The 26,078-nt window shown below is 35.9% G+C and overlaps 4 protein-coding genes across 5 annotated transcripts; all 4 read left to right on the forward strand.

Annotated features, from left to right (window-relative positions):
- The first annotated feature begins 2,676 nt into the window (after positions 1–2,676).
- Positions 2,677–7,251, forward strand: LOC110645894 (protein POOR HOMOLOGOUS SYNAPSIS 1). Of its 2 annotated transcripts, XM_021799157.2 has the most exons (8): positions 2,677–3,070; positions 4,656–4,772; positions 5,826–5,891; positions 6,001–6,104; positions 6,225–6,418; positions 6,496–6,548; positions 6,730–6,757; positions 6,996–7,251. In XM_021799157.2, the coding sequence occupies exons 1-8, from the start codon at positions 2,795–2,797 to the stop codon at positions 7,052–7,054; spliced, it is 897 nt and encodes a 298-aa protein (XP_021654849.2). In that variant the 5' UTR covers positions 2,677–2,794; the 3' UTR covers positions 7,055–7,251. The 2 variants fall into 2 exon arrangements, with proteins under 2 accessions (XP_021654849.2, XP_021654850.2); XM_021799158.2 differs by lacking the exon at positions 4,656–4,772.
- A 3,371-nt stretch (positions 7,252–10,622) lies between these two features.
- Positions 10,623–15,069, forward strand: LOC110645910 (lysM domain receptor-like kinase 3). Its single transcript, XM_058128783.1, has 10 exons — positions 10,623–11,316; positions 11,856–12,071; positions 12,194–12,333; positions 12,434–12,523; positions 12,611–12,716; positions 13,145–13,296; positions 13,522–13,619; positions 13,720–13,858; positions 14,353–14,451; positions 14,905–15,069. Exons 1-10 carry the CDS (start codon positions 10,623–10,625, stop codon positions 15,067–15,069), a joined length of 1,899 nt encoding a protein of 632 aa, XP_057984766.1.
- A 1,403-nt stretch (positions 15,070–16,472) lies between these two features.
- Positions 16,473–19,492, forward strand: LOC110645896 (receptor-like protein kinase BRI1-like 3). Its single transcript, XM_021799160.2, has one exon. The coding sequence runs from the start codon at positions 16,681–16,683 to the stop codon at positions 19,306–19,308; it is 2,628 nt and encodes an 875-aa protein (XP_021654852.2). The 5' UTR covers positions 16,473–16,680; the 3' UTR covers positions 19,309–19,492.
- Positions 19,493–19,975: 483 nt separating this feature from the next.
- On the forward strand, positions 19,976–24,616 carry LOC110645900 (AP-1 complex subunit mu-2). Its single transcript, XM_021799161.2, has 11 exons — positions 19,976–20,391; positions 20,552–20,698; positions 20,840–20,902; positions 21,022–21,198; positions 21,284–21,387; positions 22,263–22,370; positions 22,922–23,018; positions 23,116–23,213; positions 23,326–23,467; positions 23,615–23,737; positions 24,181–24,616. Exons 1-11 carry the CDS (start codon positions 20,263–20,265, stop codon positions 24,277–24,279), a joined length of 1,287 nt encoding a protein of 428 aa, XP_021654853.2. The 5' UTR covers positions 19,976–20,262; the 3' UTR covers positions 24,280–24,616.
- The last annotated feature ends 1,462 nt before the right edge of the window (positions 24,617–26,078 follow it).

A 26,078-nucleotide genomic window follows, 5' to 3' on the forward strand; every position in this document is an offset into this window, starting at 1 on the left:
TTCCTACTAGCAAGCAAGTCCAGATACCACCTATCTATATATGACTGTGTCCTCGCCATTTTCCATCTCAAACAGGGTTGGGTCTTCGACGTTGAGAAACAACTACGCTTACAAAACCAAAACTTTGTGTTGAGTCTGTCTTCTCTTCTGTCTTTGTTGCTTCTCGTCCTTAAGGTTTAATTCTCGATTCCTAACAATACTCTATCATCAGGTCTTTATAGAGCTATTAGTCGTGAACCCCCACTTTTGCATCAACTCTTCAACTGTCACCTACCGTGAAGCTTAGATGTCCACCTTCTGTAGTTGCTGACTTTCCTGGGTGAAATCTTGCACCAAACCTCACAACTTTCATATTCTTTCCGTCTGTAAGTGCACGGTCGAGTCTCTGGTATCGCTTTCTCCTCCAGGATCTCCTCCATGTGCTAGTAAATGTAGAAATGAGCTCCATTTTCAATTATTGAGAGAGAGAGATGAGTTGTGGTTGCAGATATAGCCGAGTTGAAAAGAAGATGCTTCTTCTATAAGAGTTGATATGGTGTAGCAGATTTCTGGTTGGACCATTAAATTCAAATATAGGGAAGTTGGTCTATTATCGAATTTTTTTATTGACTTTTTCTTTTAAAAGAAAAAAACATTTGGTAAATCCTAGTATTAATTATAAAATAAAATAAAATCTCTTTCGAGCAATGTAATTAATATATTATTAAATTGGTATTTGCTCTTCTAGACGTTTAACCATAGTGCAGCATTTATACATATAGAACATTATCTGCACTTGCGGGGAAGATGCTATAGGTCTGCTTGGAAATCTAAATTAACGTATCAACAGCTTACATTATTTACGTGCTTCCTAGGGTCTTCCCTCAAGATATCCACACGATCTAGAGCAAGAAAGGTCCCCAGTCTAGTAATCAGCAGCACTTTCAGGACTGGAATCAATGAAGCAATGAAGAGATCCAAAAACCCATGTTGATGAAAATGTCTTTTACCAAGTATGAAGATTATTTCCACCTCTCCCAGGTGACGATCTATTTAACTCTTCCAAAGTCAAATTGTAGGAACTTTTTTGTTTTTTTAAAAAAAAGAAGCAAGTTATGATCACCAAGACGCCAAGTGTAGGCTTACAGCTTACTTTGCTTAGGAGGCAGTCGAACAAAAAGTTTAATGGTGTGACGTGCAAACAATAATATAAATGTAGTTATAAACACAACGCCAAGCAGGAAAGCCATCTGTTCCTATCTCAAGATATGTATCATTGTGTAATTCTGCCATAAAAGCCAGAGAATGATCTAAAATGCCTTGCTAAATATGGTTTTCCTGGAATGATGCGAAATTGCATCTTCAGTGAAACATGGATGATTCTTGGCTGGAATACACGTGCATGTACAGATATATAGGAGAATGGATCTGTGAACTTGCAGATCAGAACTGAAACAAAGAATGTGGAGGAGTGAAACTATATATATTTCTTTATGAAACAAGAGAAAATGAAGAAATGGTTCCTCTTTCTGCTTTGTTGAAGCAAAGGGGATTAAAAAAAGGAGGCAATCAAGACGTATAGCGTGCTAGTTGTAGGAAATCTGTCTTGTTTCTCGTAGTGCTTCCTGCCCTCCAGCCTCAGTCATTCGTTGAAGGGGAAAAGGGAGGCAGCTCGTGGATGACAAAGCAATGACAGAAAGCCAGTCAGAGGGACATGCAAAGAGTTAGAGAGAGAAATGCGAAAGGAAAAATATCTTTGTTTAAGGAGGAAGAAGAGCAGATGTTATAAAGGCTACGTAAGCAGAAAAGAAATGTTCGCTTGCTTTTTATCGCGTGTTCTCACGCTCTCCACTGATCATACAAAATTGTGTTTGAGTGATGTATCCTATCAAGTGAAGGCGCGAGATAGGTAAAAAAAAAAAAAATTCAGGTCTTTATTAGATAAAAACGTAATAATTGAGGGGTCTGGAGATGTATTTAGCTAATAATAATAAGTACATGGACATAAATGTCAATAATTACATCTACGAGGGGATTACAAGTATAAGAATAATGGGAAGGAATATAGAAAAGTTTTTCATAATATTAGGTTTATATCAGGGATTGGCTTTGAATTTATAATTGTTTGCTTTAGTATTAACAAATTAATCAATCATATTTAATATGATGTCCCATCGTGCAGATGATATTGCATTAGTGAATAAACTAGCAAAAAGAGTTAATTAAAAGTTGAATTTATAGAATTATTGTCAGAGTAATTATATTATATAGGAGTAAATGTTAGACATTTAAGTTATAGCATATTCACAAAATGAGTATGGCAGAGATGTGAATTTTAACATAGATGTCATGTATTATGATAATATATAAGTTTATGAATGACAATAGCTCTCACATAATGCATATAGCACGTCTTAGAAATTAAATAAGAGAATATCGATTAAAATGATATAATTACGTACAACATAGATAATTGAATGTTTGTATATGAAAATATGAAAAATTAGTGTAAAAAAAGTGAGGAAGAAAAAAAGATTTATAAGTTTTGAATATTAATGTATAATTAATTTCGGATAGCAAACTTTAATTATTTTTAGGATTATGGTTTAGTTGTCATTGTATTGTTATAATATTTTGGGCTCTTAGCTAAAGTCCAATTACACGGGCTCATAATAACGCGGGCCATTTACCCGGTCCAAACGCATTCGGGCAACGGCGGGCTCCTATATAAACAGTTAAACTCTCCGGTTCCCTCTTCAATTTTTTTGTTATCGTTGCCTAGACTGACTCATCGAAGGAATTCAAAGATAAAAATATGGCGGGATCATTGGCACTAGTAGCGAGTGAGCTATCAGAGAAACCAGTTTCCACCATTAAAGACCAGTGGCAGGTCTCATTCTCTCGCTTTATCATCTATCCCACCGTCCCTTCCACTTGTCCCTCCCTCGTTCCTCGCCGCAACAATCGGCGATACCGTTCGAACCGGGGTACCTGGATCTCCTCTCACTCCCCAAACGCGTCTCTGCAACTCCTCAACTATTACTCCAGCTCCGATGCGATCCTCTCCGTCTGTTTCTGCGACAAGATGCTTGTGAGTAGAATTTGTTGCTCGCTATGCCTCGAAACTTCTTCTTTATGATAATTTGCTCCGGCAACTAGTTTAGCTTTGAGAATCTGAGCTTCTTCTACTGTTTGATTCCGTTTGTTTGCTGAGAAAAACGACGAAAATGAAAGGAATGCAAATTTTGTTTTCCATTTTGGATTTGCTTAGAGTTGTAATAATTTTGATAAAATTTGTGAGAATTGGCTTGGTTGTCTCTGTTTGGTTACGAAGAAACAAAGGGAAAACGGTTAGAAATTGTAAACTGAGATTTATATCTCGTGCTGTCTGGGCTTTGGAATCGTTGACACTTCTCTCTAGTTAATATTTTCTCAAGTCTTTAATTCTTTAATAATTTTTTTTCTTCGCTTGTCCATCAATAATTATTTTGAGAGTTCGAGTTAAACTGAACATATTTCATAATTTGACTTCGTGTTCCTTTTCCATATTTTTTCCGTCCTTCACCAAATCCACATTTTCTAAGTACAGAATGGAACAGTAAGGACTACAATTAATGCAATAGGCTTTAAGAGTAAGTAGTAATCATCACAGGTTAACAGAGGCTTGGATTTGGTTTCGGTGTCCGATTGTGTAATTATTACTCAGATCTGAGCTTTTTTTTTCTTTAGTTTTCAAATCTTCACTCACTGGTATAGGGAACACTTATCGATTCACTATTGATAGAAATTTTCAAGTGATAACGAATTGTATGTATGCAAAAGCAGGCTTGGAAAGCGTTCTACAATGAGTTCTCAGTGCTTGATCAAATTGTGGCGCTTGATTGTTGTGAGTAACTAATAAATCTCATCTAACTAATCTCTAACTAATCATAACATTACCCTCCACATGAAGATCACCCTTGTCCCAAGGATGAAAAGAAACGGCTTCTTATTGTGCACGGCTCATTCTGTCCTCTTTTTCTTGCTCTCATAATTGCTGAATTAGAGATCACATTTGATACAGAATGATGTACAGTTTCTGAGCCGTGCACAATGTTGCTTCAGAGAAAGAGAGAGCGAGAATTTAGAGAGAGATAGAAATTGTATTGACTAATCTTGAATGAATAGAAAAGACAACCCCTATCTCCTATTTATCTCCTATTTCAGCAATCTAAACAGAGTAACCAATAAACCTCATCTAACTGATCTCTAACTAATCCTAACACTGCTTCATTATTTGCTATCTGCTATAAAGTCATGAAGTTCTACTACTTCTTCAATCTCTACTTGAAATATCCCCGTTATTACTTGAGTATCTTTTCAGGAATCTCTGCAACTTGTACATCCTGATTCAGTCAGACTTATTTTAGTTTCATTTAAAGCAAATACGTGAAAGCAGTTTGTTTATTTCTTTTGTAGCGTTAAGAGACTTTGTTCTTATGCTTGCGTGTTTTTGCAAATTTTCTCTAGTTATAAAGATTTGATTGAGCTCATTATTGTGAATCATATTTTGGTCTGTTCCATTCTTTATTCAGCATATGTGTACTAAATAATGCCATGACCTGTTTCCAAACAAAAGGTGCAGATTTGTTATGGGATTCTGAGCTAATAATCTTGCAAAATGCTATACGCTGCAGGAAGAGCACTATGTTTCCAAGCTGCATTTCACATGGCCACAAGTGTCATGTGTCTCTGGATATCCTCCTAGGGGTAGCAGAGCTGTATTTGTGAGTTATAAAGACTCTGTTGGCGAGGTCAGGTTTTGATCCTCTATAAGGTCTTATATATATATATATATATATATATATATATATATATATATATATATATATATATATGAGAGGATATTTCTGTGTTGTATGGGTGAAGAAAAGTTAGAAACCAAAAAGGATGTCTCTGTGTTGAATGGCCTTGTCTACTTCCACTCATAAATTACATGTGTTTTTCCCCATTGAAGTGGGGGAAATGAGAGTGAAGAGAAATTAAGGTAGTTTCCCTCTTTTGCTTGTTAAAACTAGGAAAGTAAAAGGAGAATGAAGAGGAATCAGTGGAAATCAGAAACACTTAAAATCATCGTTAGATGGAGGGAAAAAAAGTGAAATTGCAGATGCTAGCTAAGTCTATTATTACAATTCATGAGCCCCATCATAAATTTCCTTGAAGGCTATAATAGTTAAAATATGATATGATATGTGATTTAACTTCTTTTGTTTTTCTAGTAGCTTCCATTTCTTTTTTTTCTTTTTTTTGAATTTTATGTAGCTCCAAACGGCCCAAACCCATGAAAGGCATGCCCATTTGCTCTTTTTTTCACAGAGGTCTCTTCAAGCAGTAGAATTTCCAATTACATTAGATCCTTTAACAATCAAGTTAGCTTAAACTGGATTTTCAATTTGTGAGCACTTAATTTTATAATATATCAAGTAAATGCTTTGCCCTGTATATATATACATGCTAGTTGAAGAAGTTATTATTTCTATAAGATTGTCTTCCTATAAGGGATAAATCCTAGAAGTGGCAGATTTTTATGTGTTCTTGGAGCAATTAAACATTTTATGAATTCAAAAATTTTTAGACCACATTCTTGCATTATGTTGGCTGCTGTGGTGGCACTATGTGACGCTGTCTTTTATCATAGTTTAAGTTGTTTCAGCTATATATGATATATCTGATATAAGTCAGAATGTAAATTATTCTCAGTTGGATTTCTTACTACTGCAACTTAATCTTAGTATTTTTTTTTTGTTTTTTTTTTTTAAGTTTTTTTTTGGCGTTATTCCTAGAGAATTACTTTAACATTCTTGCAGATCCAGAAGTTTGCTTTGCGATTTTCAGTGATTTCTGAAGCAGAGAGATTCATAAATGCTTTGAAGGTTAGTAAGTAGTAGCACTGTGCTAGTCAATGTATTATAATGAGATCATCATTAGCAAGTCCATGGCCATTTCCTTCTGGCAATGATGACATTTTGCTTTGTTTTTCAGGATATCTTGAAGGAAGTCTCTGAAAATGAACTCCTGAATGGTGACTCTCCATCTGAAATTTCATCCCGATCTGTTTTCATGTCTACTAATGAACCCTCGTCTAGGTGAATGAGAAATCTTCCATTACCTAACTTGATGCATCAACCATGCAGAATTTAGCTTATCAAGAAGAGTTGCAAAGAATAAGCTGAAATATTGACTTTTAGTGACAAATGTGCCTGCAGAGCCTGCGAAGAGGAATCAAGTGTTATGGCCCCAGATCAAACTTACTCTCCTCAACTTCCATCGAGTTTGAACTATGATGTTGGGCAAGAGTCACAGGAAACACAACCGAGTCACAAATCTGAAGTCACTTCTTGTGCCTTGCCTCCCAGCTTTGCTTCATTTCTGACCAACTGCTGCTCTGAGATCAAAAAAGGTAGATAGGTTGCCCCAGTTATGATTGGAAGTTTCCGTCTCATTCATTCTAGTGATACTTTTCCTGGACTGATGCAGATGCAAGCCAGCACAGTTCATCTGAAGACATCGATCTCAAATCTCAAATTGCGGTATCTTCTTACATCTTTAATTTTATGTATGCATTCCTGTTCACTACAATTATATGGTGGTAATTTGGTGCTTGTTATTGCGCAAAGAGTTCGAACCAGTTCTAAAACTGCATATTTCTGACTTAAGTAGATTGTGCTCCCTTCATAGCACTGCTTTGCTAATGGTTTTGTTTTCTTTCAGAGATACATGGAAGATTCCTCCTTCCAAGGTTAGCTAAGTTATCCTGTCTTAAGCTAGTTGTAGTTGTATTTTTCACCCCTGTTTGCTTCGTCTTGTGACAGAGTCATAGCTTCTTCATTGATGTTACCTTAACTTAGATATGTTTCAACAATACTTTATTAGAGATTACGTTCTCTAATACTTCAATAATGATTAAAAAATATTCACTGGACAATATGCTTCACCAATTTGCTAATTAGTCATGGTTATCCTTTTGTTGTTGCCAGAAATGTTGTTTAAAGTGGAGAAAGTTATCAGTGAAATTGGAGATGGATTGCTGCTGTAGTTATCTGTTGGGAGTATCACATGTAAAGAGTTCAAAATTTTGTCCTGTTCCCCAATGAGAACTGGTCTTTACTGCATTCAACAAGCCGTGTTCAAAGTAAACTCTGCCTATATACCTTTTCTTTTTGAGAATATCCTATATACCTTCTCTGTTTTGAGAATTTTGTAAATAATACCCAAATTGCATTTTATAGCTAATTGCTTAGCCACACACACACAAACACAGAGAGAGAGAGAGAGAGAGAGAGAGAGAGAGAGAGAGAGAGAGAAAGAGAGAGAGAGAGATGTACCTCAGTGGTATCTTTGTTGCAGTTCCTTTATGTAACAGCTCACTTCTTGTTAGAATAACTGTTTCTTTTGGTTTTGTCTAAATTCTTTGAGTAAAGATCCAACAATCTGCATGAATTTTCAGCCATCAAATCATATTGAGTATTTTCTGAAGTCGGACCATAAAAGAGATTTTCTTCATTGTGAATCTCCTTATGCTCGCATAGATACTCTCGTTAGCTTACATTTTACTGAAGTGTATAAACGCTCGCTCAAGATATCATTTTGCAAAAGTAATAAAAAATAAAATAGAAAGAAAGCATGACACATGTATTGTTTCTCTCATTTAGAGTATAAGCCACACTGTAAGGGAAAAGAGCACTATTCGTCCGTCCCTGTCACTAATTATTTATTTAGAATATTCAGCTGCCAACAGTCCCAGAGCAATGCTGAAACTTTAACTTGAGGCTTACTTTGATCTATAGTTGTCTTGTTCCCATAACATTGCTTGAATTTTATTAACAAAAGGCTTAAGTGCCACCTAGGCTCCATAACACATGCTCAGATGAATCATCAGATGATGAATTGTTGGCAACAAGGCAGCTGTGGAAGAATCAAAGAGAAAATGTTGTATTCCAGCGGTTCCCACAAGAAAAAGGTCTATCTACACCAATTTTATCATGTCAATCACCTTCTCTTGGAATATCTCATTTCCACTCCTACATATGACTCCATCCTTCTGTATATATCCTTTTCTTCTATTCTTATTAATTTCGCTTGTATACCAAAATCCCATTATCTCTGCAACTATGGCATCCCACTTCCTTGTCTCCTCCCTTTACAAGCAACTCTACTGTTACAGATTTTCCCTGCCGATTTCACATACCATTTCAACTGCTCTGCAACCATAAAAAGTTGTGATGCTTTACCATATTAACAAAGGTCTCCAGGAAGAAGAAGTTGCTTTCTATGACGATGTCAGCTACACCCAGATCAGCCCGATTTTCCATGGAGACAAACAAGACTATTTTGTATTTGTCCCCTGTTCTTGCCAAACATCGATGCCACCGCCAGGATACTTTTATGATGCATCGTATCTGGTTCAACAAAACGACACGTTTATGAACGTTTCAGAGAAGATTTACATCAGACAAGCTTTGAGAGTTGGAGATGAAGAAAGAAGAATCATTAGAGAAAGGCCTACCCTGGCATGGTTTAGTGGCAGGTTCAGTCCCACTCCGCCAATTCCCTATTAAAAAAAAAAAAAGTCATGTTCCTATGCATCTTTTGTGTGGCCGTGTAGTCTGTCACAGTGAGTCCCAAGTTGTAGGAACTTACACCGTTCAGCAGGATGACACATTTCAAATAGTACCAGTAGATTGTCTTCTACTGTGAGTGGCATGCAGATCTTGAACAGTGCTTTGATTTCTGACCCAAATCTCCCATTTGTGGGATGGGCGTTGCTTTTGCTAAGAGTATGCAATTTCGATCCAATTTGAGGTCTATCTAAGAAATGAAACCAAACCTCATTTCTTCGATGTTTGATGATGTTTTGATTGCTATTCATTTTTGTAAACATCTGGGACGGACAAAACGAGCACTGTTGATAGATTTGAGCTGATTTGGCTGGTTTCCACTAGGCACTTGCTACTGTCTAAATAGCACTGTATTTTCAATTTTGATTGCATGTATATGTCTCCGTTCGAATTTGATGTTGAAAATCTATTTTTTTTGGGGGGAAAAATAATATTTTATATATTATCAAAAATAATTTTAAAATGTTATTTAATTATTTTAAAATATTTATAATTAAAACATACTAAATTTAATTTAAAATTAAATTTTAATATTCTCTTATCAATATATTTAATAACTTACTTTTCTTAATAATTTCAAAAATAATACTAAACAGATATCATAATTCTATTCTTCCATTTTCACATTTACAAAGTTTCAAGTGTTTTCATTTTCCTGAAAATGTTGATCTCAATATTTTCGCGATGACCCATGAGGACACAAATAATTTAATAAATATATTAATTCTATTTATTTTATATGTAGATTTTATTATATATATATATATAGATGATAAGAATTTCTCCTATTTAATAGATAAGAAGTGATTAATTGAATAATTGCTGACTATTGGATCTCAAATTAGCCACCTCATCGTTTAATGACTTCTAAATTAAAAAGAAAACAAAAAAAAAAAAAACCTAAACCTTGACTATGGTGGAGGATCCTTCAAATATTTGCATGTGGATGCAAAATGCCTAATGTGTATTGTCAGGAGTGTAGACCAGTAGCCCTAGCCCTTACATTTTATATTAGAAAAGAAACTCCTAATTTAATTTTTATTTTAATTTATTTGATTCTTATATTTATATTTTTATTTTTAAAATCAATAAATCGATGCATATTTACATAATAAAAATGTTAATATCATTTTTTCAAAAAACCTTTTTAATTTATTTTTCATAATATCTTCCACTCTCAGCTCTGTGAGTGTGTAAGGTATCTGTGTTATATTCCTTTCTTTCTTATCATTTTTTTTTTTTGGATAAAATAAGACCCACATGATAATCTGTTGTAATTCAAAGAGAGAATCATCTGCTAAAAAGAGAAGCTCCAAACATTCAACAAAGCTGTGCTTGTGCAGACCGCAGACATTGAAAACAACAACCTTCCAGTTCAATTTCTCCAAACAACTACATATAACAGTTTATAATAGGATGACTATTGACAGTACATTTATACTGCAACAGACAAATGGAAAATTCTTAACTAAATCGGTCGACTTAAAATATAAATATGTGAGATTCATAAATTTAATAGATCGTGGAACTATTGTATATCCCAAATCATAAACCTATAGTGGACCCGAGTTTAAGCAAGAAAAACCCCACACAATATGTGTTGGTTGCCTTCCCTGTAATGCCAACGAGAACAACTTGGTATTACAACGTAAATATCAATTAGCCCGATAATATTCTAAATTTACAGCTTCAAACTGTGAGACACGTACCTGGAATTTGCCATGCTCTATCTGTGAGTCACAGACAAAGCTGTTTAAATTGTAAGCATCGACAAAACCATATCATCTCATAAGACAAGGAAGAGGCTTTGTTATTTACAAAATAGTAGGAATAGATAATCTATAATATAATAAACTAAAGAATAGAGTATCTCCTTGTTAGAATCTATAGGAAAAGCACACAGTTCCAGGATGAAATGTCCATCTATTAGAAATTAGCATTTAGTGTTTCATTGCTAACTCCAATATTTCATTTCCTTCTGCAACTATGGCTTCTCGTAATCTCCTTTGCACTCTCCTCCCTCTGCTATTAACTCTACTAATGAAAGCGCTTGCCTCTGATAAATCCAGCGATGAGAAAGGTATGTACCCTTTTGTTTGCAATGAAGATGTCAAGAAGTGTAATGCCTCACTGTACCATATCAACAAACGTCTGCAGATGGAGCAAATTGCTTCTTTTTACTCTGTCAATTCCACACAGATCAGTCCCATTCTGCACAGAAATATACAAGACTATCTGGTAACAGTACCTTGCTGTTGTGAAACTGTCAATGGCACCACAGGATACTTCTATGATGCTTACTACACAGTCAAAGAAAACGACACTTTTCTGAATATTTCAAATCAGATTTACAGTGGACAAGCTTGGGAAGTTGGAGATGAAAAAGATACATTTAAGATAGGATATAAAGTTCCTATGCATCTGGTGTGTGGGTGTGTAGAAAATGACTCCCAAATTGTGATAACATATACTGTTCAAAACCAAGACACGATATCAGATATTGCTAGCAGGCTATCATCTACTACAAGTGGCATACTGAGCATGAATGGCTTTCTAAATGGAGACCCAACCTTCATAGAAGCGGATTGGGTGCTGTATATTCCCAAAGAGATAAATGGCATTCCACCCTCACCCTCACCTCCACTCCCACCACCGCCCCCAGCCCCAGCCTCAAACACTGGTGAGTAGGAGCTCTTTCCTAAAATTTCTGATTTCTCATATTTATGGAGTTTATTTCCATCATCATCATCGAAGCTATCTGCATTTTATAATTTCAACACTTTCTTATTCTGTATTAAACTAAAATGATCCCAAATCTTGGTGCATCATGAATCATAATTGTATCACAAGAATGTAATATGACCAATATTATGCTGTTTCTTACAGGTAAATGAATCCCTTCTTGTTAGCTTCTTTTTCTGTTTTTTACACTTTAATAAAACATCAATCTTTTTTTCTCCCCAAAAGACAAAATTAATTATTTCTTTTTTTCATATATTCTTTAAGAATTTCATGGCATTTTATGTTATTTGCCTTGAGCATCCCATTTTATATCATTCACATCCACTAATTTACAGGGAAAAATGTATATAAAAGAGAATTACTATTGAAAGCTCATGTCTGCATTCAGAAGAGAAATTCAACTGAAACTGAGAAATAAATTGCTTGTGTAGTTTAACATACCTTGCCCTTTTTTTTTTTTTTTTTTTTTCTGCTCAGCATCGGGAAAGAGAAAGATGTGGACAATAATCATCGGCATACTATCAGCTGTGACATTACTTCTAATGACCACATTGATAATTATCTTTCTCAGGAGAAAGGGATCCAATCAGAACAGTTCTGAAGATCCAAAAGCAGTATCCAAAAGCATGAGCACAACCAAAGGCCTTTCCAGAGGACCTTCCTTGCAGATTTTGAATCTGGAAATAATGGAAGGTCAGAAAAATTAACTAATTCAAATAAAAAACTTGAGTTGTTTCTATACCTTGTAACATCATGGTTATATGATACTTTCAACAGAAAGGAGAGAGAATTCACAATGAATTTACATTCTACAGATGGAACAGCTCTTGAATCAGAGAAACCAGTCATATACTCTGCAGAAGAGATTGAAGAAGCTACAAATAACTTCGATGAAACTAGGAAAATAGGAGTAGGCGGATATGGAAGTGTCTACTTTGGAGTAATGGGAGGACAGGTATTACCTTCTTCATTCACCTTGGCCATGCTAATCCAAGAACTATTACTACAGTAAATGCAGGCTAATAGCTCAAAATATGATTTGTTCCAACATTCAGGAGGTTGCAATAAAGAAGATGAGATCTAACAAATCCAAAGAGTTCTTTGCGGAGGTTAAAGTTCTATGTAAAGTCCATCACATAAATGTTGTAAGTACTCATCAACAATAGTTCTCTAATGCAGTGCGAAAGAGATGGTTTTGTACATATGCTCAGCCTATAAAAATAATGTTACAGGTGGAACTATTGGGCTATGCCAGTGGAGATGACCACCTTTACTTGGTCTATGAATACATTCGAAATGGATCACTTAGCGATCATCTTCATGATCCATTGCTAAAAGGTATTCAAGTCACTAGCATGCATGCCTTAAGTTTGGTAATGCTAAGAAACTCTTAAATGTTCAATTTAGTTAAGGCTACAAAAAAAAGCTTAGAGAAACTCTTAAATTCAAAAATGGCAAGAATGTTTTTCAATTATTGGGAGGTTCATGCAATCAAAAACATCATGTACATTTTCTGCTGGACCTTTATAGGATGTTACATTATCTAAAAGAAATGAAAGCATGAACTGGAGACAATCTCTTATGACCATGATCTGTTACATCATCCTCAATTTTCTTGATGGGAGAGGATCGTGTTCTTCCATGCTAATGATTGTAATTATTTATGACCATGATTTGCTATTTGGAAGATGAAAACACATATAATTCCTTACAGTTTTGCATGTAAAGCCTCAGCAAGCTGTCTTAACAATTGGGTCCTGAATCAGGTTACCAGCCCCTCTCTTGGATAGCAAGAACACAAATAGCATTGGATGCTGCAAAGGGAATTGAATATATTCACGATCACACAAAAAAGCGCTATGTGCATCGAGATATAAAGAGTAGTAACATTCTAGTTGATGAGGGACTAAGAGCAAAGGTACTTAAAACATAAATCTTTCACTTGATTTAGCCTATTAGCATATTTGATTAAATAAAACACAATGGCCTCTTAAGTGAAAAAAATATATACATCTCTAACATAACTTGGTTCTAGAACAAAAACGAAAAACTCTGCTCTTTCATTAAGTGTGATACCAGTACTTTATGAGATACAATCTTCTAAATTTACTTCAAATCATTAGCATAGCATCTATTTCTGCAGGTTGCAGATTTTGGATTGGCAAAGCTTGTTGAACGAACCAGTGATGAAGATTTAATAGCAACTCGTCTGGTTGGAACACCAGGCTATCTTCCCCCAGAGTAACTTTCGATTCTGATTCTGCTATTGAATATGAGTGCATGGTATCAGAAAGAAAGGAAAAAAAAGGTTAATTTCTGACATAATATACTTCATGGAAAGATCCGTGAAGGAGCTGCAGGTGACCATCAAAACTGATGTATTTGCATTTGGAGTGGTTCTCGCGGAGCTAATAACAGGCCAGCGTGCACTTGTTCGTGACAATTGGGAGTCCAACAAGATGAGATCACTAATTACAGTAGTGAGTCAAGAAATTCTTCAAGGAAAAGAAAAACAAAAAGAAAAACTAAATTGGAATGAAGATCAATAAATCTAATTCAAATAGATGTGCTCCGGATGGAAAATTTATACCAGCTAGCTGTGGAAGAACACAGATAAGTCACACTCATTAATCAATATCACCGGCAACATTAATAAAAGAAACTGGAAAATGGTTTCAAAAATTTCCCATGGAAATCTAAAGTAGTTGAAGGCTGGATAGCATTTGAGAAACTCCAGGCTTGATTTTACAAATCAAAATGGTAGATGTGCCTTGCAATTTATTTTATTCACAGATCAAAAAGCTAATAAAACTTTTTCAGCTGCATAGCATTTTCTATATATGCATATGTTTGTAATGATGTTTTCCCTACTATTTCTGCTGTTTCGTAAATGAAAGCTCTGTGCACACTTTACAATTCAATAAAATTTAATTACGATGACCCAAGTAAGTTTTTACTTTTGTCATATTATCAGGTTTACAAAATTTTTGAAGATGAAGATCCAGAGAGTGCCTTAGAAATTGCAGTAGATAAAAATCTCCGGGGTAGCTTCCCCATGGATGATGTCTACAAGGTTAGCCCAGTTTATTACATTTGTCTTTCATGGATGTCTTTGGCTCCTATTAATTTTATGTTAGAAAAGGTCAATGTTACAAGGAAATAACACCTGCTCTAGGGTGATGACACTCATCGTTCAACTATAGCTTAAATACTAACACAAACCTAGAAACTATAACACCATCTGCAGGACATAAAACTTCACAAGATTAATTCAAATCTTTCAAAACAATATTCAAGCCTCCAATTTATGGATTAAAGGGTTTACATTTTTTATAGTTTTATTCCACTTTTACATTCAAACAAGACATGTTTACGGGAAGTAGATATACCACGAACTAAGCAAGCTTCTGTAGAAATAAAGTCATAAGTATAGACTATAGAACTGAAGTCATGGCTACCATAAGATTATGCATATGTGACAAGACTATGGTTAATTCACATCTGATAAAAACATCATTTTTCGCAGATGGCAGAAATTGCAGAGTGGTGTTTGAGCGAAGACCCAATCAATAGACCAGAAATGCGAGATATTGTTCCGACGCTATCGAAGATCACGACATCCTCAGTAGAATGGGAAGCATCACTAGGAGGGAACAGCCCAGTTTTTAGTGGGATCTATAATGGAAGATGAGAATTACAAATTCAAAAGCTGCATTTGAGGGTGTCAAAGTTTTCTGTCAACTTTAGTTACAATGATACCAGCCTGCTTTTTTATTCAGGAAATTCCGTGTACAAAACTTGACAGATTGACTGTACAAATACATAGAGTGACTTGCCTATGCCAAATTCTTTCTATTTTGTATTGCAAAAACTGAATAGAGTTGTCAAAGGAACTGTTTAAAACTCTATTAACAACAAGAAACATCCTCAATCACCTCTAGAGTTCAAATCCTAGCATTCCCCTGTCATTCTCATTTTGTGGAAATTCAAATAAGCAATTCTTTCATACTAGTTATATGCCATCAGAAAAAGAACAGCAATTATGTGCCAATAGCAATAGCAGAAGGCAAGAAGAACCAAAATTCGATATCAAAGAGTTGCATTTGGCTGCGGAGAAACAATAATTTAGTTTTAGGTTTTGCGTTTATTTTTGCAGTGTAACAGAAGCAATATCTCTGACTACAGAGAGAACAAAAAACAGAAAGGAAAGCATTACCGGAAAACGAGCGAGAGAAATTAGCCTGTGAAGGGACCTTGAAGCGTCCATGGCACACCGTCCGAGCACCAATCGTTAGCTAGAGTTCCATAATTAGAACTAGTAATAATCTAAAGAAGTAACTCGATTGGTTCCTAGAACCATGAAGAGGAAATGGAGCGGTGATGAAGATTCTGATGGTATGAGGAGGATTCGTTCCAAAATATACCAGAGCATGGTCTTTCTGATTCCAATGTAATTTCTGAACATGAAGATGACAATGAGAGTCCTGGTAGACGGTATTTACATCTCTCTCTGTTTACAACTCCATGCAAGCAGTAAAAGGACTTGAGAAACAGAACAAAGGAACAGGAATACCGGAGATACTAACATTGTCAATCAACTTGCTGCCTCAAACCCAAGACCCTGATCAACATTCCCCAACCCACCAACAATGCCACTAGCAAATTCGCCTCTGCATTTGGAGCCAATTCAGTCCAATACACCGCCGAACTCTCCTCCATCGTCTCTTTCTTCTTTTCCCCCGTCTTCAACTCCTCTGGTGATATCAACAACTCCAACTCCTTTTCTATCTCACTTTGGGAAGGGTACAAATAAGAAGAGGTTGGAGTTGCAGAAATGGCTTCTGGGTTAGAGGGATAAACTTCTGTATTTGCAAAAGAGGAATCCCATAGTTGAAGATGGTGATTGGTCTGCAGTTTAGTTTGGGTTGGCTTGTAAATTAAAAAATTATACGTAATTTATATTTATTTTAAAATTATAAAGACTTTTTAGTTGGTTTTAAAATTTTAAGATTCAATGAATTAATTTTGACATTATATAAGGACTTCATAGTAATTTCATTTTTTAATATAATTTCAGATTTCAAGTAACAATTCTAGGCTAGTTAGATGTAAATGAAACTCAGAAAAGTTGATCGAGAACAGATCTAGAAGACTAAACTGATGTGGAGAAAGGTTTGTATTTATGGATTCAATTACAAAACACAGAGAGAGCTGTGACTGAAGCAAGATAGAATTTTTTTTGGGCGCAAAAAGAACTGTAGAGGGATCAACTCGCATCTTGTTCAAGCAAACTGGCAAGAAAATGAGGAGAACAATGGGAATGTTTGACTTTGGCCATGTGTTATTATTGCATTTTCTCTCTCAACTGCTGTTGCTGCTTCTAATCAAACCATCAAACGCCACAGAATTGGCTTCAAACCAAAGGAGAACTGGTGAAGTTGCAGGGTTGCTAGCCTTCAAGAGATCCTCTGTTGAATCTGATCCAAATGACTTCTTAGCCAACTGGACAGTCAATTCCTCTAGTCCATGCTCATGGGTTGGCGTTTCTTGCTCTCTTGACGGCCATGTAACCGCCCTCAACCTAAATAACGCCGGTCTTATTGGCAGCCTACATCTCCCTGACCTCACTGCTGCCTTGCCATTTCTCAGGCATCTTAGTCTCCAAGGCAATTCATTCTCAGCTAGTAATCTCTCTGCCTCCACTGCTACTCCCTGCGCTCTTCAGTTTCTTGATCTCTCCTCCAACAACATCTCTGATCCTCTCCCATCAAACTCCTTCATTTTGTTGTGTGATCGTCTGGCTTATGTTAATCTCTCTTACAATTCTATTCCTGGTGGCACTCTCCAATTTGGTCCTTCTTTGCTGCAGCTTGATCTCTCTCGCAATCGTATCTCTAATTCGACCTTATTGAACTATTCTCTCTATAGCTGCCAGAACTTGAATCTTCTTAATTTCTCAGATAACATACTCACAGGTCAACTTAAAGCTACTCCCATTTCTTGCAGGAGTCTATCAGTTTTAGATCTCTCATATAATCTGCTATCGGGGGAGATACCACCTACCTTTGTTGCAGATTCTCCATCGTCTCTCAAGCATCTAGATCTCTCTCACAACAACTTTTCTAGCAACTTCTCCCGGCTGGACTTTGGGAATTGCAGCAACCTTTCTTTGCTCAGTTTGTCACAAAACAGACTTTTTGGAACTGGGTTTCCAAATAGCATGAGCAAATGCGAGGTCTTGGAGACACTTGACCTCTCCCATAATGAGCTGCGATTATCAATTCCTGGTGCCTTGCTGGGAAGGTTGAAGAATTTGAGGCAGCTATCTCTCGCTGAAAATCAATTCTTTGGAGATATTTCTCCTGAGTTAGCACAGACCTGTGGGAATCTGCAGGATCTGGATCTATCAGCGAATAACATTACTGGTGGCTTGCCACTGAATTTTATGTCATGTTCTTCTTTGGAGAGTCTTAACCTTGGCAATAATCTGCTCTCAGGAGATTTTCTCGCTACTGTTGTCAGTAATCTTCAAAATCTGAAGTATCTCTATGTACCATTCAACAACATAACTGGTCCTGTGCCGCTATCTCTGACAAATTGTACTCAAATTCAAGTGCTTGACCTTAGTTCTAATGGCTTTACTGGTAGGATTCCTTCTGAGTTCTGCTCCTTGTCAAACCCCTCTAAGCTGCAGAAAATACTTCTGGCCAACAATTACCTATCAGGGGAGGTGCCTTCAGAGATTGGAAACTGCAAAAACCTGAGAATAATTGATTTTAGTTTCAACGATCTGCATGGTCTGATTCCCAGCGAGATTTGGACCCTGCCCAGTCTTTCTGACTTGATTATGTGGGCAAATAACCTTACAGGTGAAATTCCAGAAGGTCTTTGCATGAATGGAAGCAATCTTGAGACATTGATTCTCAACAACAATCTCATCACTGGAAGCATTCCACAGTCCATTGGCAGTTGCACAAATATGATTTGGATTTCACTTTTCAGCAACCAACTTACTGGGGAAATCCCTCCCAGTATTGGAAATCTGGGTAACCTTGCTATACTCCAACTGGGTAGCAATTCACTCACTGGACAAATACCACCAGAGCTTGGCAAGTGTCAAAGCCTCATATGGCTTGACTTGAACAGCAACAACCTTAACGGCCCCCTCCCGCCTGAGCTTGCAGACCAAGCTGGACTAATTGTTCCTGGAATTGTTTCCGGAAAGCAGTTTGCATTTGTAAGAAATGAAGGTGAGACATCTTGTAAAGAAGCTGTAGGGCTTATTGAATTTGAGGGGATTCGAGCAGAGAGTCTAGAAAAATTTCTTATGGTTCACTCGTGTCCAACCACCAGAATTTACTCTAGCATGACAATTTATACATTTGATAGCAATGGCAGCATGATATACCTTAATCTCGCTTACAATTCCCTGTCAGGGAATATCCCTGACAAGTTTGGTTCCATGAACCATTTGCAGGTCCTAAACTTGGGCCACAACAAGATAACTGGAAATATTCCTGATACTTTTGGAGGTTTGAAAGAAATTGGCGTTCTGGATCTTTCTCATAATAATCTTCAAGGATTTATCCCAGCATCTTTAGGGACTGTCTCATTTCTTAGTGATCTGGATGTCTCTAACAACAATCTCTCTGGTCCAATCCCTAGTGGTGGTCAGCTTACCACGTTCCCAGCATCCAGATATGAAAACAATTCTGGCCTTTGTGGGTTCCCATTGTCCCCTTGTGGCTTTGCAGGCAGCTCCCCAAATTCTTACTTGCGACGAAAGAAGCAGTCTTTGATAGAAGAAATGGGTTTTGGCGTCCAATTCTTTCTCACATTCTCGGTCGCATTTTTTATCAGTTTCTTGGTCGCATTTTTCATCAACATCAAAATGGGCAATGGCAAAGGGAAGACTGGAAGAGCACCTTGAACTTGCACCATGGCTGGGGAAATCCTAACACAAGCATCACCAACGCCATTTAGAAGAGAGTTTCCACTCGATTTCTCGCTTTCTTCTTTAGTACGCAGGAAGGCTAATGGGCCGTGGGTGGGTAGCCCAACACTATCTCTATCTTGGACTTGATTGTATTTGTAATTGCCCTTTCTTTCCTCCAAAATATATATATATTAAACTTTGATAGATTATTTTAAAAAAATTCACTATTCTAAATTTTGATGAACCGAGGAGCTGTTATGGCATGAATTAAAGCTCGAAATCAATTTGATAAAATGTTAAATCAAAATAATTAATAATTTAATTTGATGTTTAAATCAGATCATATTAAAGCTAACAATTCAATTTTAAAAAAAAAAATAAAAAGGAAAATTAGTAAAAAAGATCATCTACTTCTAATTTTTTTTTTAATTCTGCTTTATATTTTAAAAATTATTAATTAAATTTTTTATTTTTAAATATTATACAATTGTATTTCATTGTTATTATATTCATTAATTGATTAATAAAAATGTCTAGTTAAACATCACGTCAAGCCAATGATAAAGCAAAATTGTCCAATATTTAAATATAAAGAGTTTAATTAATAATTTTTAAAGTATAAAATTAAAAAATTTTGAAAGTAAAAAAATTTTTTTGAACTTTATATTTTCTCCGGTCCAAATACACGGAGTCGGATCTAACAAAACACTACACTGCAATCATCTTGTTATGGTTACATCTCGCATCCTTCATTAGAATCCTTTCATTTTTTCACTCGATCGCAGAGAGGTAGATCACAGATTCTTCTTAACTGTTTCATATCTCCAGCATCCTCACTCATGACTCAAACACGCACCACCTCCTCTTCGTTTCCAGTTGAAGACTCTGATAACCACCAGATCTGATCCGTGAAATTCACCGGACACAGAAAGATAGAGATTTCAGTTGATGGCTGGGGCAGTTTCTGCTCTGTTTCTCTTAGATATAAAGGGGCGCGTTCTGGTGTGGCGCGACTACCGTGGAGATGTCTCCGCCGTTCAAGCCGAACGCTTCTTCACCAAGCTCATCGAAAAAGAGGTTCTCTTCTTTTCACTTAATTTACTCGTATAATCAGGATCAATTAAGTGAAGTTTTTTGGTTTTTTCAACCAATTTTTGTAATTCTCTTCTTATTGTGAGTTTTTGTGGTTAAAATGGTGTGCTTATTGTTCGTTTTGGTGTTTCTTTGTGATTTGCAGGGAGATCCGCACTCTCAAGATCCGGTTGTGTACGACAATGGAGTCTCTTACATGTTTATACAGCACAGTAACGTTTACTTAATGACTGCGTCGAGGCAGAACTGCAATGCTGCTGGTCTCCTCTCCTTCCTCCACCGCGTAGTTGATGTAAGTGCCTATTGGTTGTAATCATAGTTTCATGCCTTTAATATTGTTGCATCCAATCCATATCCTTGTATTTTTAGTTTTTGTTTTAATTGAGTTACGTGTTTGTGGTGATCTTTAATTTGATTTGCCTTTCTATTGCAGGTTTTTAAGCACTATTTCGAAGAATTAGAAGAGGAATCGCTTAGGGATAACTTTGTGGTAGTGGTAGGTTGACAAATCAACCTACGGCTTTTATTGATTTTGCTGATTTTAATTTGGGTTTGTTTATTTGAGAGCTTATAGTGGCTTGAGATTATGATTGTTGTGCCTTGTGCTGTTGGCAGTATGAGTTACTTGATGAAATGATGGACTTTGGCTACCCTCAGTACACGGAAGCAAAAATTCTTAGTGAATTTATCAAGACTGATGCGTACAGGATGGAAACTAATCAGAGGCCTCCCATGGCTGTCACTAATGCTGTTTCTTGGCGCAGTGAAGGGATATTTTACAAGAAGAATGAAGTATTTTTTTTCCCTTTTCCATTTCTTGAGCAGTTTATTGGATTTGACATTGTTGGATGATATATCTCCATTATTTTATGATCAGGTTTTCTTGGATGTCGTGGAGAGTGTTAATATTCTTGTCAATAGCAACGGACAAGTAATTAGGTCAGATGTTGTTGGGGCGCTGAAGATGAGAACTTATTTGAGGTGTGCTCTTCGCTGAAATTTAAGAGTTAATCTGTTATCTGGAAGGGATAATGTCTGGTAGATTTTTGTGGCACATTTGTTGTTTAACAGTCAAATGTTTGATTATTTATCCTAAAAGGATTTGCATGTTTGCCTAGTGAAAACTAATGCTTATGGTATATTCATATTTCATATTTGAATGTCAGTTTTATAAACATTACCATGCTACAGCCTGAAATGCTTTTTTATAAACAAAAATTTCATTTTGGCTTATTAGTGGTGCTGCTTTTTGTTTTTTTAGTTTCCCCCTGTAAGTTCTTCAAACGCCTAGATTAACATTCATATATATGCATATTTGCTCTTCCAAGTGGCAGAGAAATGCTATTTGATGAGACCTCCACTCTTAAATGGTTTCTGTGTATAGCTTATCCATGCAACTCATTACTTTGCCTGACCATCTTTCATTGTAGAAAGTGCAAAGCTTCTTTAAACATACTTTAATTTTCTGGAAACTCTTTGTATCTTTCCTTATCATGGAATCAAGTGTTGTATGTGACAATTATTTGCTTGTATACATGGATTGATACTGTTAAAAAGTGTTATTTCTGCTCAGTAAAATGCGCTTTACATGGTTATATTTACAGAAAAAGTAGGTTCTTGGGAAGGGATCTGGGGACAGTCATACCCTCAGCAATATTGCATAAATAGCTATTCTATCATATTCTATAATATGGTGGATTGTCCAACATTTGATCAAATATTTATACTCTAGAATTGAGACTATGACGTGCTTATCTCACAGAAGTATAATTTGTATCTTCTGTTACAACTTTTCTGTTGTTATGAGGAGGATGTTAGCTGAAAACTATAAGTATTTGTTAACTTTTTTGTTGCAGTGGCATGCCTGAATGCAAGCTTGGCCTGAATGATAGAGTATTATTAGAGGCCCAAGGCCGTGCAACAAAGGGAAAGGCCATTGATTTGGAGGACATCAAATTTCATCAGTATGTAGCCTAATTCTCAGGTCTAGTTGATTTCCTATGTTGTTTTGTAAGTTATCAGGGCAGATGCTGATTTAGAGGGTGTTTGTCTTAACTTATAAGCTTATAAGCTTTAAAAATAAGCTCACCCATTTGTTTATATCATTTTTTTGGGCTTATAAGCTGCTAAAAAAAAAATAGCTTATAAGCTAACCAAATAAGCTGGGGGAGATCAACTTTTCTTTTTGGGGCTTATCAGCTAGTTTGACCAAATATTTTTTTACCAATTTACTCTTATTTAATTTTTAAATTTCACTACATTTCGCATTTAATACCTTTTTTTATTAATTTTAACAATAAATATACTTATAAGCTATTTTTTTTTATCAAATGAGTCAGCTACATATCAGTCACATATAAACACTTTAACTAAACATATAATTGTTTAAAATTTTAAATGTTTATAAGCATAAATTAGCTTATGAGTATTGAGTGCTTATAAGCTAATTTTCATAAGTTAAGTTAAACGCCCTCTTATTTGAGCATACAAGCTAAATGCCCACTTTTTGGCTTAGGTGTGTGCGTTTGGCTCGATTTGAGAATGATCGGACAATATCCTTCATACCACCTGATGGGGCTTTTGATCTGATGACATATAGACTCAGCACTCAGGTACACCTACAGTTCATGATTTCTTTTTCCTTCTCTTTCTTTCTTAGTCAGTTGCTTCATTGTAGCATTTGATGAGTTCCATTATACCTTCTTTCAGGTTAAGCCTCTGATTTGGGTGGAAGCTCAAGTTGAAAGGCATTCAAGAAGTCGTGTTGAGATCATGGTAAAAGCTAGGAGTCAGTTCAAGGAGCGCAGGTAGTAAAATTTTTAGTTAATAGTCTGTGTTCTTTCATTAATTCTATTGTTCAGAACTGTAGGTGGTCTGATGTTTTGGTTTCCTGATTATTATAAAATATCAATTATGCAGCACTGCAACAAATGTTGAGATTGAGTTGCCGGTACCAACTGATGCTTCCAATCCTAATGTTCGGACATCCATGGGATCTGCATCATATGCACCTGAAAATGATGCATTAATGTGGAAAATTAAATCTTTTCCTGGTGGAAAGGTATGGCTTTGTTTTATGTAATAAAATAACATTCTGAATTCACTTTTGCAGCCTAACACTTAAGAGCAATGGATTCTAAAGAAATTAGTAGTTACTTTTTGCAATTATAATTCTGCCTTGATTCTGATAATATTTGCACCGATTCAGGAGTACATGTTGAGGGCAGAGTTCAGTCTTCCAAGCATAACTGCTGAAGAAGGAGCTCCTGAGAGAAAGGCTCCAATTCGTGTGAAGTTTGAGATTCCATATTTTACTGTTTCAGGAATACAGGTACTGCCTTTATAAATAAAAATTTTTTCTGTTGCTTGTTTTGATGAGTGGAACCTTGTCGTTTTCTGTTTCTTTGAAATTGAAATATAGGTGTAGAACTATCCCTAGTTGGTCACTTAAATCTGTTGAATTTAATATTGTTTAGAACTTTATGAGAATGGCCATTGAATGATTATAACCATTCTTGATATGGACGCTGAGTAACGATCAATAATAGGTGTATATTTAACTTTCATATGTAGTGCTTTATTGGAAACACCAAGAACATCTATCATAATTGTAAAACAAGCTAATCAACTTGGTGATCAATGTATTATGAAGTTTGCCTTTTGATAATCAATTTTGAAGTTAACAATTTTGTTAACTGTTCTTGGCAGGGAAATATACTTGTTGTAAATAAGTTGTAGGAAATTTTACTTATTAAAATTTGGGGATTTCTGTAGGTTCGATACCTGAAGATTATTGAGAAAAGTGGCTACCAGGCTCTTCCATGGGTGAGATATATAACTATGGCTGGTGAGTACGAGCTTAGGCTTATTTGAAACTGCTTCATCAACTGGCATTGTGGATCTACAAGTTTATCTTTAAGGTGGAATATCAGAGGAAACAAGAATCCATGGATAAACAAGGTGCCATGGGAAGCCAGTTTTCTTGGTCAAATTGTTTGCAAGGATACCTTTTATTCTTTATATCTTCCTACTTTTTGTTTGTGTATCATTGTTGTATTATCTAATGGCTCTGTATGCTAGCAATCTTATTTCAATTACTTTCTTGTTCAAATTATACATGACTCGAGCCTGTATTTGATTTAAAAATGTGAACTTAGAGAAGTGGGCAGGTCAATGGTGGCTTGGAAGGATAGGCTAAGCTATTATTTTATCCCTTTTTATTTTTAGTTACAACGGGAAGTAATTCTTTCATCCGTATGATTTAAGATATATACCGACTTGACAAAGGTTAGGAATTAATGAACACGGTATTAGTCAGCTATGATTTCATTGTTATGTTTCAGTTGGTTATCTCAGTTCGGCTGAGAGTTGGGCCTTGTTTTGGCTCGTAAAAATTAAAACCACCAGTTTTATTATCTGGTGTTGGTTCACTGACTCGACTATGATTGTTGGGCTGGAGAAGTTTGGTAAAAAATTTGCTAGTATTTCAGTATCTTAAAAGAGCAAACTGTCAGCTATTCCTAGAATTTAGGCTGCTAAATTTGAGGTATAAAATGGCATGACGTATGTTGAATTGAAGAGCAACAATTGTGAATTCGGATGACATTTTCATCTTCCGAAGTGTGCGCCCGAATTGAGTTCCGAACTCTTTCCTGCACTAAACAAATACTCAGGCTCTGTATTAGGAATTCATTATTGCAATTAAATGACTATTGAATCTAACATATTCCGGCTATTCCCCAGCCACTGGACGTTATTTTCTACAGCGATTACAAAAGAACCAATACCCGTGTGTAAAACATGGGACATTCCGGGCGTGAATCTTATGATCAAGTTCCCAACATGGTTTTCTGCATCTACTTTATTGCTTATTGATTTTTTGGGGCAAACTGGTTCCAGAGTAGTCCAACTTCTCTGTATTAATGCATTCTAATTCTTAAAGAGTTTGGAGTGGACAAGAATAATGGTGGAAGCCACAAGGGCATCACAGTCAGCGAAAGGCCTAAACTTTTTGGTTAAGGAAAAAGATTTTTGAACTCCATCGGTTATAGGCAGGTAGATTATTAATTCAAATGGCTTAAGAATTGAAATTATGGTGACCTATGCTTGACCGACTTTGGTCAATATTCCGCTGCATCTGCGCCGGATAAGCACCGACGATGAAGACAATAGCAAACTTGTCAGGGTTATTATTGTACAGGGGCTCAAGTTATGAACTTTAAATAAGAGACCTAGTGCGACAAACACTTGCACTGACGCTGAAAAAGAAACGGAAGGAATTCGTCATGAAACCTTCCTCGTAGTCGTAGACTGTAGCAACCTTAATCCAAAGTTTTCTAGAAAGTAAAAAGAAATTACGAAAGCTTCAGGTTTGGTTGGTTAGCATTAGAAAGTGGAAAGAAATAATCCACTTGATTCTACCGCAATTGGAGGCAAATATTAGTGGAGTTGGGATTTTATTTTTTTTTAAAGTTCTTGCCCAACCTTCCTGAGAAATGATGGAAAGGCATAGGAAAACTTCAAACATGTGTACAAACTAAATGGTGGGTTATCGCTATAAATGAACTACGACTTCACTTCAGGATCTTATCACTCTCTAATTTCATCTGTAATAGTTGCAAAAGTCGTTGATCACACCTCTCTTCAATAATAATCTCCTCTTCACAAACAAT

The sequence above is a fragment of the Hevea brasiliensis genome, chromosome 10, assembly GCF_030052815.1.
Source record: "Hevea brasiliensis isolate MT/VB/25A 57/8 chromosome 10, ASM3005281v1, whole genome shotgun sequence".
Classification (NCBI taxonomy): domain Eukaryota; kingdom Viridiplantae; phylum Streptophyta; class Magnoliopsida; order Malpighiales; family Euphorbiaceae; genus Hevea; species Hevea brasiliensis.